General features: G+C 51.5%; 1 protein-coding gene across 1 annotated transcript in view; it reads right to left on the bottom strand.

Moving 5' to 3' along the window:
• Positions 1-15376, bottom strand: part of ARID4A (AT-rich interaction domain 4A) — a 98777-nt gene that overhangs the window by 49095 nt on the left and 34306 nt on the right. The window contains exon 11 of the mRNA XM_077323977.1: positions 13780-13946. Coding sequence (XP_077180092.1) covers positions 13780-13946 — 167 coding nt within the window. The remainder of the gene's footprint in view (positions 1-13779; positions 13947-15376) is intronic.

Genomic DNA, 15376 nt, shown 5'->3' on the forward strand with positions numbered 1-15376 from the left:
GGGAAACGGGGCATTGTGCTCCTGCGTGGCTCCAGGCGGCCCTAGGGGGGAGGAGAAGTCCAACCTGTTTTTTTTTCTTTTTTTAACCTTGTGTTTGCAAAAGCAGGTCCAAGATTCTTAAAAGCCAGCCAAAATACACAAAGCTATGCAAGATCCGCGGAGGGAGCGGTGGGGTTTCGGAGAGACGAAGGGCAGACCGCTTTTGCTTTCTGCCAACGGGACCGGCGGTTCTGCGGCCGGGGTGGGGTGGCGATGGGACTCCTCCGCTTTCGTTTAGATTTCTCTTAGGGGGTGGGGAGTTTGCGTTTCAGAATCTACCTAAGCCCAACGTTTCGCCAGCCGCAAAGGAAGTCAATCCGGAGAATTAAGTACACGGAGAGCTTCCCTGGGCCATGGACGCCACCCCCCCCCTTGCCCCACTTCCGGCCATCCTCCTGTGTTAAAACCGAGAAATCGTTTCGCCATTATTATTATTATTATTATTATTATTATTAGATTTATAGCCCGCCACTCCCTTGCGGCTCGTGGCGGGTAACTTTATCGCAATTCCCCATTAAACCCCATAAAACAATAATAACATTGCCACTATTGCCGGCATGGCAAGAATGGCAGCTCAACTCCCCCCCCTCCCTCCCACTACTAGCGGGTGGAGAGGAGGTCCTGATGATGTTTTGCTTCGGGTCCAGAACCCGAGTCCCCGGGGGAGGCATAGATCTATTATCAGCCCCGGCCTCAACCATAAACCTGGCGGAAGAGCTCCGTCTTGCAGGCCCTGCGGAATGTTGAAAGATCCCGCAGGGCCCGCAGCTCTCCCGGGAGCTCATTCCACCAGGTCGGGGCCAGGACCGAAAAGGCCCTGGCCCTGGTCGAGGCCAGGCGTGCTTCCCTAGGGCCGGGAACGACCAACAGGTTTTCACCCGCAGAGCGCAAGGCCCTGCGAGGGGCATAGGGTGATAGGCGGTCCCTCAGGTATGTGGGTCCCAACTCGCGTAAAGCCTTGAAGGTTAGAACCAGAACCTTGAACCGGATCCGGGCAGCAATTGGCAACCAGTGCAGCTGCCTCAGCACTGGCTGGATGTGGGCCCTCCAAGATGTGCCAGTAAGGACCCTGGCAGCTGCGTTTTGCACTAGCTGAAGTTTCCGGATCAAGGACAAGGGAAGGCCCGCGTAGAGCGAGTTACAGAAATCTATTCTGGAGGTGACCGTTGCATGGATCACTGTGGCTAAGTGTTCGGGGGACAGATAGGGCGCTAATAGTCGGGCCTGGCGAAGGTGGAAAAACACCTGGCCCGCTACTTTTTTGACCTGCGCCTCCAAAGTCAGGGAGGCATCAATGGCCACACCCAAGTTCCTGGCCTGGGACGTGATGGTGAATTGCGTCCCTGCCAGGGTGGGTAAGCGCGCTTCCTGGTCCTGCCCCCTACGTCCCAGCCACAGGACCTCCGTCTTGGAGGGGTTGAGTTTCAGGCGACTCTGCTTGAACCATTCTGTCACTGCTTCCAAACATCTGGCGAATGGTTCCGGGGGGGAGTCCGGGCGGCCGTCCATGAGGAGATAGAGCTGGGTGTCATCAGCGTACTGGTGGCAACCCAGTCCAAAACTCCGTACCAGCTGGGCCAGAGGGCGCATAAAGATGTTGAATAATGTGGGGGAGAGGACCGCACCCTGAGGGACCCCACAAGGGAGTCTATAGGAACGCGAGAACTCTTCTCCCACTGCAACCCTCTGGGTCCGGTCCTGGAGAAAGGAGCGTATCCAGCGTAACGCTGTGCTCCGTATCCCCGTGCCGGCAAGGCGGTGGACCAACAGCTCGTGGTCCACGATGTCAAAAGCGGCCGACAGGTCCAGAAGAACCAGCACTGCCGACCCGCCCTTATCCAGCTGGCGACGGAGGTCATCCAACAGGGCGACCAGCACCGTCTCCACCCCGTGGCCAGGTCGAAAGCCAGACTGATATGGATCGAATGCCGAAGTTTCTTCCAAGAATGCCAGGAGCTGGTCTGCCGCGGCCCTTTCAACCATCTTGCCCAGGAACGCCAAGTGCGACACTGGGCGATAGCTGGCAGGGTCCCGCGGATCCAGCGTAGATTTCTTCAGGAGAGGGTGAACCACTGCCCCCTTCAGCTGCTCAGGGAACTCCCCGGACTCCAGGGAGAGGTTGATAATGTCCCTGAGCTGGCCTCCTATCTTCTGGCCGCCTCCTTTGAGGAGCCATGATGGGCAGGGGTCAAGGGGGCAAGTGGTCGCCCTAACTGAGCCTAGCAACTTGTCCACTTCGGATAAAGAGAGCCGTCTGAAGCCATCAAACGTCACCTCCAAAGGCGGCCAACAGGCCTCCACAGTTCATTTACTGTATTAACTGTGGCGGGAAGATCGTGGCGGAGAGACGAGATTTTGTCCGCAAAATAGCTCGCAAATGCCTCACGGCCGAGTTCCAATTTGCTATTATTTTGGCGCCCCTCAAGGGCGGTAAGGGATCTAACTACCCTAAATAATTGGGCCGGGCGAGAGCTTGCGGACGCGATTTCCGTGGCAAAAAATTCACGTTTTGCCACTTTCACCGCCATCTCATACGCCCTCATAAGCGTGTGATAAGATGTTCTCGTAGCTTCGTCGCGAGTCTTCCGCCACACTCGCTCCAGTCGTCTCACTTCCCTTTTCTTCTCCCGTAGCTCCCCGGTGTACCAGGGAGCCCGTTTGAGTCGAGGGCAGAGAGGACGTTTAGGGGCGATCTCATCTATAGCAGCTGTCAGGCGGGACTGCCAGTCCGCCACCAAAGCCGCTAGTGAGTCGCCAGGAGGCATCAGGTCCCGCAGAGCATTCCGGAATCCAGTTGGATCCATAAGTCTCCGCGGGCGGGCTAGAATGCGCCCGCCGCCCAACTGGGGGGGGTGGTGGTATCCTGAGCCGGGCCCGCAGGGCATAGTGGTCTGACCACGGCACAGCTAAAGCTGTATCCAGATCCACCTCTATCCCAGCGCCGAAAATCAAGTCGAGTGTGTGGCCGGCGTGATGGGTGGGCCCGGCAACAAATTGCGAAAGCCCTAGTGTCGCCATGGATGACACCAGGTCTCCACCATGGACTGAAGGGGGCGCGTCCGCATGGACGTTGAAGTCACCCAGGATCAGAAGCCTGGGGTACTGCAACGCCCAGGCGGCCGCCGCCTCCAGCAGGCGGGGCAGGACATCTGGCGGCGCGTTGGGCGGACGGTATACCAACCAGATAGCCACATTCTCGACCGAGTCCCATCCAATACCGACACACTCCACTCCACTGATTTCCGGCGCTGGGAGAGCCCTGCAGGTGAGGACCTCCCGGACCACAATTGCCACCCCCCCTCCCCTCTTGTGCAGCTGTTTGAAAGCTAAGCAAAGCGGAAAAACAATTAGGAAGGGCGCAACAAGATGCACCCTCACAGTCTGCTTTTGGGGCCCAAGAGGAGCAGGTACAGAAGAAAGAAGCTCGTGAACATAATGGGATCTCTAGTGGGGTCTCAGCCTTCCTTCTGAGCCCGCCCTAAGGCTAAAGCTGCAACCACACCCCAAAAGTAGGCAAGGGAATACACCTGCCCTCTTTTTACAGTATTGACACAAGCCTTTTACAAGAGGAGGCCTCCTAACGAGAAGGGCCAACGTCCAGCTAGAGATCTCCTGGTGTTACCACAGATCACCAGATAACAGAGGGAACTTCTCTGGGGACAACGGCTGCCTTGGAGGATGGACTCTCTGGTGTTACATCTCACTGAGGGACCATCCTTCCCCAGGCCCCACCCCCAAATCTCCAGGAACGCCCCCTGGAACTCGCAACCCTACTTTCTAACCATTCCCCTGCCCAGAAAGGCAAGCGGAAAGAAAGCCCTGCTGTGAATCCAAGAGAGCCCCCAAGCAGTAGGTGAACAAACAGGATGCTAGAATTATAGAATCACAGCATCATAGAGTTGGAAGGGGCCATACAGGCCATCTTGTCCCACCCCCTGCTCAGAATCAGAATCACAGAATCATAGAGTGGGAAGGGGCCATACAGGCCAGCTAGTCCAACCCCCTGCTCAGAATCAGAATCATAGAATCATAGAGTTGGAAGGGGCCATACAGGCCATCTAGTCCCACCCCCTGCTCAGAATCAGAATCACAGATTCATAGAGTTGGAAGGGGCCATACAGGCCAGCTAGTCCAACCCCCTGCTCAGAATCAGAATCATAGAATCATAGAGTTGGAAGGGGCCATCCAGGCCATCTAGTCCAACCCCCTGCTCAACGCAGGATCAGCCCTAAGCATCCTAAAGCATCCAAGAAAAGTGTGTATCCAACCTTTGCTTGAAGACTGCCAGTGAGGGGGAGCTCACCACCTCCTTAGGCAGCCTATTCCACTGCTGAACTACTCTGACTGTGAAATTTTTTTTCCTGATATCTAGCCTATATCGTTGTTCTTGAAGTTTAAACCCATTACTGCGTGTCCTTTCCTTTGCAGCCAACGGGAACAGCATCCTGCCCTCCTCCAAGTGACAACCTTTCAAATACTTATCTCACTGCCTTGCAAGTTAGGTGACATCTGAATGGTCCACCGTTCATCCCCTCAACCTCCATAGTTGTTCCAAGCCACAGAGTGCATTAAAACCATAAACTATCCTGAATAACAGTCACCAGAGACTGGTCTCCTCACAGGAGACACTTCCTGGTCTGCGGAGGGTTTAACAGATGGAGACCCCTGCGTTGTAAGAAAAGGGATGACATAATTGGACATTGATGCACAATGGGATCCTGACAGAATTCCAGAATTTCTGCTTCCAGATAAGATTAGATAAGGCTAGTCCCAGCTCCATCCCTGGCTACTTTAGAAATCAAAACACAAAGAGAGGCCTTCACTCAAGCTAGATGCCCATACCTGCACGGGATGGCTGCTATAGAAAAATCTCCTTTTCAGAGAGATTCTCTCCCTGTGCTGGTGGCCACTTAGAAACAAACAAACATGTTTTGCTCCAAAGGTACATTCAAGTGGGTTGACATGTTGGTCTGAAGTCGCACAACATAAATTGAGTCCAATGGCACCTTGAAGACCAACAAAGATGTATTCAAGGCGGGAGCTTTTGAGTGCAAGCACTCTTCCTCAGACAAAATGGAACAAGGATCATGAGAGTGCAGATATATAGAAAAGAATAAATCAGTGGCAAATTAGTAAACTGAGTCACAGTATCCAAATTAAGCCATATGATAATTCTTTGCTAAAACGCCGCATCAGTCCTTTTGAGTCCAGTTGTAGTTCACAAAAACTTTGGAGAAACAAAACTGCAAAGAATTATCATCTAAGACACGGGCACGTCCCTACCTGCCCACCCACTCACAACCTGCCTGAGTTCATAAAATCAGCATTTCTGTCCAATGACTATCTAGCCTCTGCTTGGAAACTTCCAAAGGAGAACCCACCACCTCCCGAGGAAGCCTGTCCCACTGAGAAACCGCTCTGTAAGGAACTTCTTCTGGATGTTTAGCCAATAATTCTTTTGAATTAATTTCATCCCATTGGTTCTGGTCCACCACTCTGGGGCAGCAGAAAACAACTCGGCTCCATCTGCAGCAAATTTCACTACTGAAATTCATTTTAGCCCAGTTTTCTAGTATAATGTATAAAATATACATATATAAAGTCACTGGCAGTTTTCAAGCAAAGGTTGGATACACACTTTTCTTGGATGCTTTAGGATGCTTAGGGCTGATCCTGCGTTGAGCAGGGAGTTGGACTAGATGGCCTGTATGGCCCCTTCCAACTCTATGATTCTATGATTCTATGGCCTGTATGGCCCCTTCCAACTCTATGATTCTATGATTCTATTCTATGATTCCGTGAAACACTTTCAAAGTCCAAGTATATAAAATCTGTTGGATCACTCTTATCCACCTGCCTATTTAGAAAACATGAGCCTCTTGTGGCGCAGAGTGGTAAGGCAGCCGTCTGAAAGCTTTGCCCATGAGGCTGGGAGTTCGATCCCAGCAGCCGGCTCAAGGTTGACTCAGCCTTCCATCCTTCCGAGGTCGGTAAAATGAGTACCCAGCTTGCTGCTGGGGGGTAAAACGGTAATGACTGGGGAAGGCCCTGGCAAACCACCCCGTATTGAGTCTGCCATGAAAACGCTAGAGGGCGTCACCCCAAGGGTCAGACATGACTCGGTGCTTGCACAGGGGATACCTTTACCTTTACTTTATTTAGAAAACAGAATGACACTTTCCTGTAATTGTTGTTTATCAGCATCTTCTATGCAGACACACTTTGGGACTGTCCCTGCACAGGTCAGCCAGAGAGACTTCTTTGCTGGCGTAAAGTTCCTACAGGGGATATTCCTCCTATCAGGAACTGCACATGGGCCAACTTTCCCACTGGTTGCATCTCCCTCAATTACAAACCATGCCTCCGTGAACTCCTAAAAAACACTACATGTGGCACAAAAGCACCGACCACTAAATTCTCTTGCCAGTTCTGATCCATGAGAGCTTGTAGCAGGGCTGGTGGGAGGGAATGTGCCTCTGCACAGAATAGCATTTTGCAACCAGGATTACACACAACCTCAGGCTTACTCCAGAGCCCAGAGGAGTTACGTGAATTGGGAGGAATTTAATTTAAAAAGCATTGCAAAAAGGACCCAGGGCGGCTTTCACCTTATTTGGGCAGGTTGACCCACCCCCTCGGAAAATGGCCAATGATGGCACAGGAAGGGGTGGGGCGCCAGCCATACAAACCTTTGCCTTTATGATGGTCAATCTGTTAATGGTGGCTTGAATCCATTGTGGTGGGTCCTCTTGTGGTTTCATTTTTTTTTTCTCTGAGTGGGTTGAATGGACTCAGCCTAGCAGAGCGGGCCACTGGGCCATGCGGTGCTTTGAGGTGGGTGGGTGGGAATCAGGACCTATCTCCTATCTGCCGTGGGAGCCTGACATTTCTGTTCCAGCAGAAGGCAGAGCAGGCCGCTGCTCTCCAGCCAGGTTGATTGGTGAGGGGGTTGTCTTGGGTTTTTTTTTACTCTGCAGGGTTGGGTGGGGTGGAGAGAGACAGAGGGGGGTGACATGCCACTTCTGGGGGTGTGGCAGGGAGATGTGGCCAACTGATACCACTTCAGGGTTACCTCGAAGCCTGCAAAACTTCCCAGGGATTATTCCACAGTCAAAGTGTTGCAAACGGTTGGCACAGAAGAGGTCGATGAACAACATTTACAAGCCAGTACAACTCAGGTTTCATCTTCCGTCTTCTAATGCAGGGAAGGCACTGGCAAACCACCCCGTATTGAGTCTGCCATGAAAACGCTGGAGGGCGTCACCCCAAGGGTCAGACATGACTCAGTGCTTGCACAGGGGATACCTTTACCTTTACTAGCCCATGACTCAAACCACAGCCATTTAAGCATCTTGTCGACAGCTTCCTAGGACACATCAGCACCTCCTTCTCTCCCCTCGATAAGGAACCGCTCAAGGGTGCATTTTCCACACCATTAGGTGTAGGCAGAGGATGTCAAAACGTTTGAGGGCTAAGCTAAGCTAAGCGGTCTGGTTTTCGTAGGGAAATGTCTGCACTCCCCCCCTCCCTGCATCCTTGGGAGTTCTGCAAACTAGATGTCTGGGGCAGAATGTGGCAACTAGGATTGCCCCCGTCCTTTCTACCCGCATTTTCCCAAGGACCCGATCCAACAAGATTGCTGGGAATTCATAAGCCTGGCACACACCCTGGTACTTAGCTATTCTAAAGTTCAAGGCTGACGATGTCAATAGGAGAAGAAGGTTGTCAAGGACAGTATCTAGTCTGCATATCTTTAACCGCTCCTGCAGAGTGGATTAAATAAAAGAGTAAGGGCCCTGAGGGCGGGCCCTGTCCGGGATGGGCGGGCCCTGTCCTCGGAGGGTTCCCCCCCACACACACAGAAGGCCTCCCCCCATTGGAAAAGCCTTCTGAGGCCCCGGGGATGGCGATCGCTGGCTCACAGAGCCAGCGATCGCCGTCCCCAGGGCCTCAGAAGGCTTTTCCAATGGGGGGGGGGGAGGAAAAAGCCTTCTGCGCCCCCCAGGAACGGCGATCGCCGTCCCCACACCTTCAGAAGGCTTTTCCAATGGGGGGGAAGCCTTATGTGGGGGGGAACCCTCTGAGGGCTTCCCCGGGGAGGGGGGGCTAGCGCCCATTTTGTTGCATAATAAAATGGGCTTTAAATCTAGTCCTCAATAATCACTGAAGACGGCAGAGGACGGGTCGTTAAGGTGCTCTGAAGTGTCCTGTTTTGTCTTATGTAAGCTCTCATGTTTCCTCAGAGTTGCCAGCACTGAGGCTCGCTGGTTCCACGTGGACACCATAAAGTCTGCCAGATCCTCTACAATCAGCAGTGCCATTGTAACAGGGGTCCCTGAGTACAGTCTACTCACAATCTTGTCCTTTGGACCAGCATCCAAAGGGGCTACATCCAATTCCAAGGCCTTAACCGGTCTGAGAAGTTGCTCACTACAATGGCGAAGATCCCTGCTTGGAGAAATAGGGGCCTGATCCCCCACAATCTCATCTGGGGATGGATCCGATGGGCTTTCCTGGATATGCCTGGATATCACTGGTGCTCTATCCTCCACCTCCTCTAATGGGGGTCCCTGGAATGGGCAAAGATCTGAAGACACTCCAATATATGACATCCGGCATGCAGAAGATCCCGGGTTCAGTCCCCAGTATCTCCGTTCAAAGGACCAGGTAGGAGCTGATGTGGAAGAATTCCTCCTGAGACCCTGGAGAGCCAGCTTGGCGTAGTGGTTAGGAGTGTGGACTTCTAATCTAGTGAGCCGGGTTTGATTCCCTGCTCCAGCTGGGTGACCTTGGACTAGTCACAGCACTGATAAAGCTGTTCTGACTGAGCAGTGATATCAGGGCTCTGTCAGCCTCACCCACCTCGCAGGGTGTCTGTTGTGGGGAGTGGAAAGGGAAGGCGATTGGAAGCCACTTTGAGACTCCTTCGGGTAGAGAAAAGCAGTATATAACGACCAACTCTTCTTCTTCTAAAATGTCCAAGAAGCTTTGTTAAGAAGATTTGGTTTTTATACCCTGCTTTTCCCTACCCGAAGGAGGCTCAAAGTGGCTTACAATCACCTTCCCTTCCTCTCCCCACAACAGGCACCCTGTGAAGTGAGGCTGAGAGAGATCTGAGAACTGTAGCTAGCCCAAGTTCACCCAGCTGACTGCATGTAGAGGAGTGAGGAATCACACCTGGCTCACCAGATAAGAGGCTGCCACTCTTAACCACTACACCAAACTAGCGAAGAAAGATCCTGGTCTTCTTGGGAAGAGCAGAAAGAGGGTTAAAGAGGTAAGGACACAAGTGTTTTGTATGTATTTTAAATAGAATCCTAGAATCCTAGAATCATAGAGTTGGAAGGGGCCATACAGGCCATAGAATCATAGAATCGTAGAGTTGGAAGGGGCCATACAGGCCATAGAATCATAGAATCATAGAGTTGGAAGGGGCCATACAGGCCATAGAATCATAGAATCATAGAGTTGGAAGGGGCCATACAGGCCATAGAATCATAGAATCGTAGAGTTGGAAGGGGCCATACAGGCCATAGAATCATAGAATCATAGAGTTGGAAGGGGCCATACAGGCCATAGAATCATAGAATCATAGAGTTGGAAGGGGCCATACAGGCCATAGAATCATAGAATCATAGAGTTGGAAGGGGCCATACAGGCCATAGAATCATAGAGTTGGAAGGGGCCATACAGGCCATCTAGTCCAACCCCTGCTCAACGCAGGATCAGCCCTAACCATCCTAAAGCAACATAACTTTTCCATTGAGAGAATTCAACACTGCTTTGGTATACTCTGGTTCTTCAACTCCTGTAGAAAGCATTGATAGAAACATACAACTGCCTGGCTTTCTGTAACTTCAGGCAGAAAGCTGAGAGGTAATTATGCAAATATAGTTGTATAATGTAAAGGAAAATAAAGTTAGTTTAAGGAATACATGCTTACCCCTCCTGAAAGACGAGTGGAAGGAAAATTTCCCCCTTCAATTTTTCTCGCACCAGAATTTGATTGTGCAAATGTTTTGAGCTGGTGTGAATTTAATCTGGTATCTTAATTATGGTGTCTTTATGAAGTTCAGCCATGAGCTTGCGCAGTCACTAACTGCATTAACGCCTCTCCAGAATGAAAAGCAATCAAACTTAAAAGCCACTGCAAACAGACGGATCTTCAAAATCTGTGACAAATCTCCCAACCAACTCAGAACAGCGCAAGGAGAACTGTTGTATTAGAAACAAACATGAAAGAATTTAGGGTCCCCATGCCCAGATCTCACTTTGCCACTATTCCTTGTGGCGTTCCCATTTTCATGTTACAAAACACCTTGCATTTTCCGGATAGTCCCATTTCTGGTTCCGTACCGGAGGCTCGCACAGTAACACAACAGGGGACATCAGCAAAAAGAACACACCCGGGCCCCAAGAGCAGAGCGAATCAACCCAAAACGGTGCCCTTAAGCAACCTTCCCCACCACAAACCCTTGCAGTATAAAAGCCAGGCTTCATTGCTACGCATTCAAGTTGTAAACTATTAAGGCAAACAATTTATTAAAAACTAAAAGTCATCTAACCTGCATGCTGTTCAATAACTAGCGGGGCAAGTAGTGAGGCCCTGGGATACCAATATGGCGAATTAAGTACACAGAGTAGACTTCTGTGGAGTCTGCAAACTTCCATCGTTCTTCAGGCTACGAGTTGCGCTTGTTAAAACAATCTTACTCACTGTTAAGAGATTATTTCGCAAAAGCCGGTTTTGAAAACATTAAAATGGAAGTCCCTTGAGAAAGCTAAAGAGCGAAACGCGTTGGGGTTTGTTGAATATCAAAGACTAAGGAACAATGGAAGTTTGAAGACTCCACAGAAGTCTACTCTGTATATTTAATTTGCCGCATTGGTATCCCAGTGCCTCATAACTTGCCCTGTGTTTGGCCCTTCGCTGGGTCCTACCCCTTCTATTTTATTTGTGCTGTTAAATAACGAGTAGCATTCAATCTGGTAGACCAGGGGTAGTCAAACCTGTGGTCCTCCAGATGTCCACGGACTACAATTCCCATGAGCCCCTGCCAGCGTTTGCTAGCAGGGGCTCATGGGAATTGTAGTCCATGGACATCTGGAGGACCACAGGTTGACTACCCCTGTGGTAGATTGCAAGCTGCTGGCTCTATGCTTTGCTGACGCTAGAATCCGCAGGATGGCCCTGAAGCAGCTGATCTCCTTCCTCCAGGGTCACGGAGAGGGGGTTGCGTCGGGGGACAGATAGCCTCGCCCCTGCGAACTCCCATATGGGGTGCTGCACGGTGCAGTTTTGTCCCCCACGTTATTTAGCATCTTTACGAGCCCTCTTGCCCAGCTGGCCCAAGGGTCATCAACATGCAGATGTCACCGAACTCTACATCCTAATGGACGGCCTGTGGGATTTGCCCGCCGAGACTTTTGCCAGTTGCTTGGGTCTGTATTAAGTAGAGTCGCCTGAAACGCAACCCCTGAAAGATGGAGGTCCTTCGGCTGAGTAGGAAAGGGCCAGGAGAGAAAGCGCATCTGCCCATCTTGGATGAGGTGCGATGGTTGCGCAAGGAGCTCAGAACTTGGATGCGCTCTTTGACACCACTCTATGGAGACTCAGGGCATCAGAATATCGTGGCTGCCATTTTACTACGTTCACCGAGCTAAGTTACAGTATTTGCTGGCGTATAAGACTACTTTTTTCCCCTGAAAAACATTCCTCCAAGTGGGGAGGCCGTCCTATACGCTGGGTGCACTTCAGTTGGGAAAGACATAGCTGCCCATAGTGGCCCATAGTACTGTAATGTAGTGTAACAAACTCTATATTTTGAAGTGAAAATATTGGGGGGTCGTCTTATATGCCCAGTCGTCTTATACGCCAGCAAATATGGTACTTGCACCCTACCTGTCCCCGGAACACCAAATCTCGTTGATCCACATGATGGTCACCTCCAGGCTGGATTACTGTAACTCACTCTATGGGGGCCTGCCCTTGACCCTGATCTGAAGACTGCAACTGGTCCAAAATGCAGCTGCTCAAGTCCTCACCAGGTCACCATGGAAAACCCCATATGAAGCCAGTTCTCAGGCAACCGTTCAACTCAGGTTCTCGACTGAATTCCAGATCAGATTCAAGGTTTTGGTTTTAATCTTTAAGGCCATTTGCGGCCTGGGCCCCACAAACCTGAGGGATCACTTAGCCGGCTATTCCCCCTGAAGAGCTTGGTGCTCCACCAATTCGAACCGGCTGGTGATTGCTGGCCCCCGAGGAATGCGCTTGGCCTCAACTGGGGCCCGGGTATTTTCGGTCCTGGCCCTAACTGGGTGGAATGAGCTCCCGGAAGAGCTGCAGGCCCTTCAGGAGCTCACACAGCTATGAAGGGCTTGTAAAACGGAGCTCTTCCTCCAGGCATTTGGTTGGGGACAATAAACTACAGAGCATCAATGAGCTGCCCCCCCTCCTCCAAGAGCCCACAAGAGTCTTCCCCTGCTGGAATGAGAGCAGCCCTGCAAGCACGCCCATATGCCAGTCTAAAATGGAAACAAAATGCATTTTATGGTTTTTAATTGCTTCAATGGACCGAATGTGATGTTTTTATGCTGTTGTCAGCTACCCCGCGACGGTGTGCCGGGAAGTGCGGACGTATAAATCCATCCAAATATCAATAAATAAAATCTATTCAACCAAAGGGGTGCATGACCCTGACAAATCAGTCTTCTCCTTGCCTACAGCAGTTGTTAGTCAGGGCTTAGACAATCATCTTCAGAGGCATCAAGCAATAACCGTTGCGGTTTGGCAATCATGAGCCAGAGTTATGGCCTCCATGTCCTGATTATAGCCTTCCCTGCCACGCCGGGATGGCCAATGTGCAGGGAGAGATGCTAGTCACGACCTGTTCCAGAAGAACTCTACATTTGTCAAGCAGCAGCGGCTGCAGAGGAAGCTGGGGAAAGAGAGGGAAGCGGCCTAGAGTCTTTCTTGACTCCTCCCGTTAATCTCGCCATTGTCCCTATAGCCACCAAGCAACGGAAGCTGCTGTTTCGTCCACCTTGGAAAGAAAAGGAATGTTCCTCCTGATGCCCAAATAGATCGGTGGGTGGCATGGACAGAGAAGCAGGAATACATGTCGCCTGGTAGAAGACGGCTCCTGCAACCCTTGGCAGAAATCAGAGGGAGCCATGCTCTGCAATCAATCAGAGACGTGGTGAACGCGTTTTTCCTCACTCAGCTGGTGGACCGTGCCATTAGCCACAGTTTTCAATTCAGCGCCTTCCACTAAAATGGCAACCGCATCCCCATTGACCTGGAAGCAAGCGCTGCTTCCCAACCAAACCCTTATTTGCAAGTCAGCATCCGCAGGATAAAGCAGTGAGTCTTTGGAAACAAATTTCGCAATAGGGCCTGAAGACCCCCGGAATTTCAACAGATCTCCATATGGGGTGGTTGCTTTGCAAGGGGTGGGCAAACTGTGGCTCTCCAGATGTCCATGGACTACAATTCCCATGAGGCCCTGCCAGCAATGGCAGGGCCTCATGGGAATTGTAGTCCATGGACATCTGGAGAGCCACAGTTTGCCCACCCCTGCCTCAGAGGCAGGACTCTACCTTGGGCTTCCCCCAAATTTCCAAGAACTTCCCAATCCGGAAATGGCAAACCTATTTCGCAGGTGTGGCTATATTTGAGCATGTCCCGCACTCGTTACCCGACACTCTCGTTCAAACAACAACAAGGCGCACACTTACCACTACCTCCTCCTCTTTATGCTCCACTTTGTCTTTCTCTTCGTCGCTCCCGGCCTCCCCTCCCTCGTCTTCGTCGCTGCTGGACGATTCCAAGATTTCGCGCATGTCCATCTTCCAGGCAGCAGGTATAACTCTCAGGCTGAAGAAGGAGCTGGCTTCTTGCAACCCTTGGGAGGAAAACAGCCCCTTGCTTATTTGCCCAAGGTACGAGGAGACAAAAGTGCACCACTGCCGGTTAGGGCTTAGCTAGTCTTCTCGCTCAACTAGTCTACGTTTCAAGTTAAGATCGTTCCGTTCAATGGAGGCCTGTCCAGAAAAGGTGGGAAGATTAAGGCGTGTTTTCCACCACATGACACGGGCATTCTTAAATTTATTCTTTTCTATCTGATGGACATAAAACAGGCACCGACGGCTGGCTCCCTGTCGCGTGGTGACAGCCAGCCAGAAATTGGCATCCGACAGTTTGAAGGAAGTTGTCAAAGTAGGACATTATAGGTAAGCCTCAGCATACTTCTGGTTATTGACATGACATGGATAAAACCACAGTGGAAAAACCCTGTGCAGTAATGTTTGCTTTTGGGAATGCCCTTATAATCCTGAGTGGGAATAATACATAGAACATGGGGGTGGCAGGGGACAGTGGGTGAGCGGTAGGTCTGTGAGTGTCCTGCCTAGTGCAGGGGGTTGGACTAGATGACCCAGGAGGTCCCTTCCAACTCTATGATTCTAAATTCCGTCTAAACCTCCGGAAGAAGCTCTTGACAGTCAGAGTGGTTCCTCAGTGGAACAGGCTTCCTCGGGAGGTGGTGGGTTCTCCACCTCTATAGATTTTTAAGCAGAGGATGAAGAGCCAGCTGATGGAGAGGCTGATTCTGTGAAGGCTCAAGGGGGTGACAGTGGGTGAGCGGTTAGGAGTGTCCTGCATAGAGCAGGTGGTTGGACTAGATCAGTGGTCCCCAACCTTTTTACCACCAGGGACTGGTCAACGCTTTTGACTGAGGCCCGGGGGGGGGGGGTAGTCCTTTGCTGAGGGACATCGCCACTGCCGCCTGAGCCCCTGCTCTACTTGCTTTCCCGTCGGCACCCCTGACTTTCCAGCACACGCTGGGGGGGGGGGGTGCTGCCAGCAGCAGCTGTGCAGTGCCACACTGAGGGGGAGCCCCAGCCATGGCAGCCGCTGGAGAGCACCAAAGGTGAGCCGGTGGCAGAACAGCAGGATAGCCCCCGAGGCAGCAGCCAGTGAGGAGGACGAGGTGGAGCCGTGGCCCGGTACCATCTGATCCACGGAGCGGGACAGGTCCCCGGACCGGGGGTTAGGGACCACAGGACTAGATGACCCAGGATGTCCGTTCCAACTCTATTATCCTATGATTCTAACAATGTAGAACAGCCTTTCAACTTTTTTACTGTTGGGAAACTCCTGAAACATTTTTCAGGCTTCAATAGACCCCAGAACTGGTGTGATTGGGCAGAATAGGGTTGGGAAGCAGAGCTGTGGACATGCCCACCCAGGGCCCCTCCCCTTCCCACCCCCTCCAGGCCCATCATTGGCCAGTTTGGGGGGGGGGGTCATGCCACCTAATAAATGTTTCACAAT

This window comes from Paroedura picta, chromosome 2 (assembly GCF_049243985.1).
Source record: "Paroedura picta isolate Pp20150507F chromosome 2, Ppicta_v3.0, whole genome shotgun sequence".
NCBI lineage: Eukaryota > Metazoa > Chordata > Lepidosauria > Squamata > Gekkonidae > Paroedura > Paroedura picta.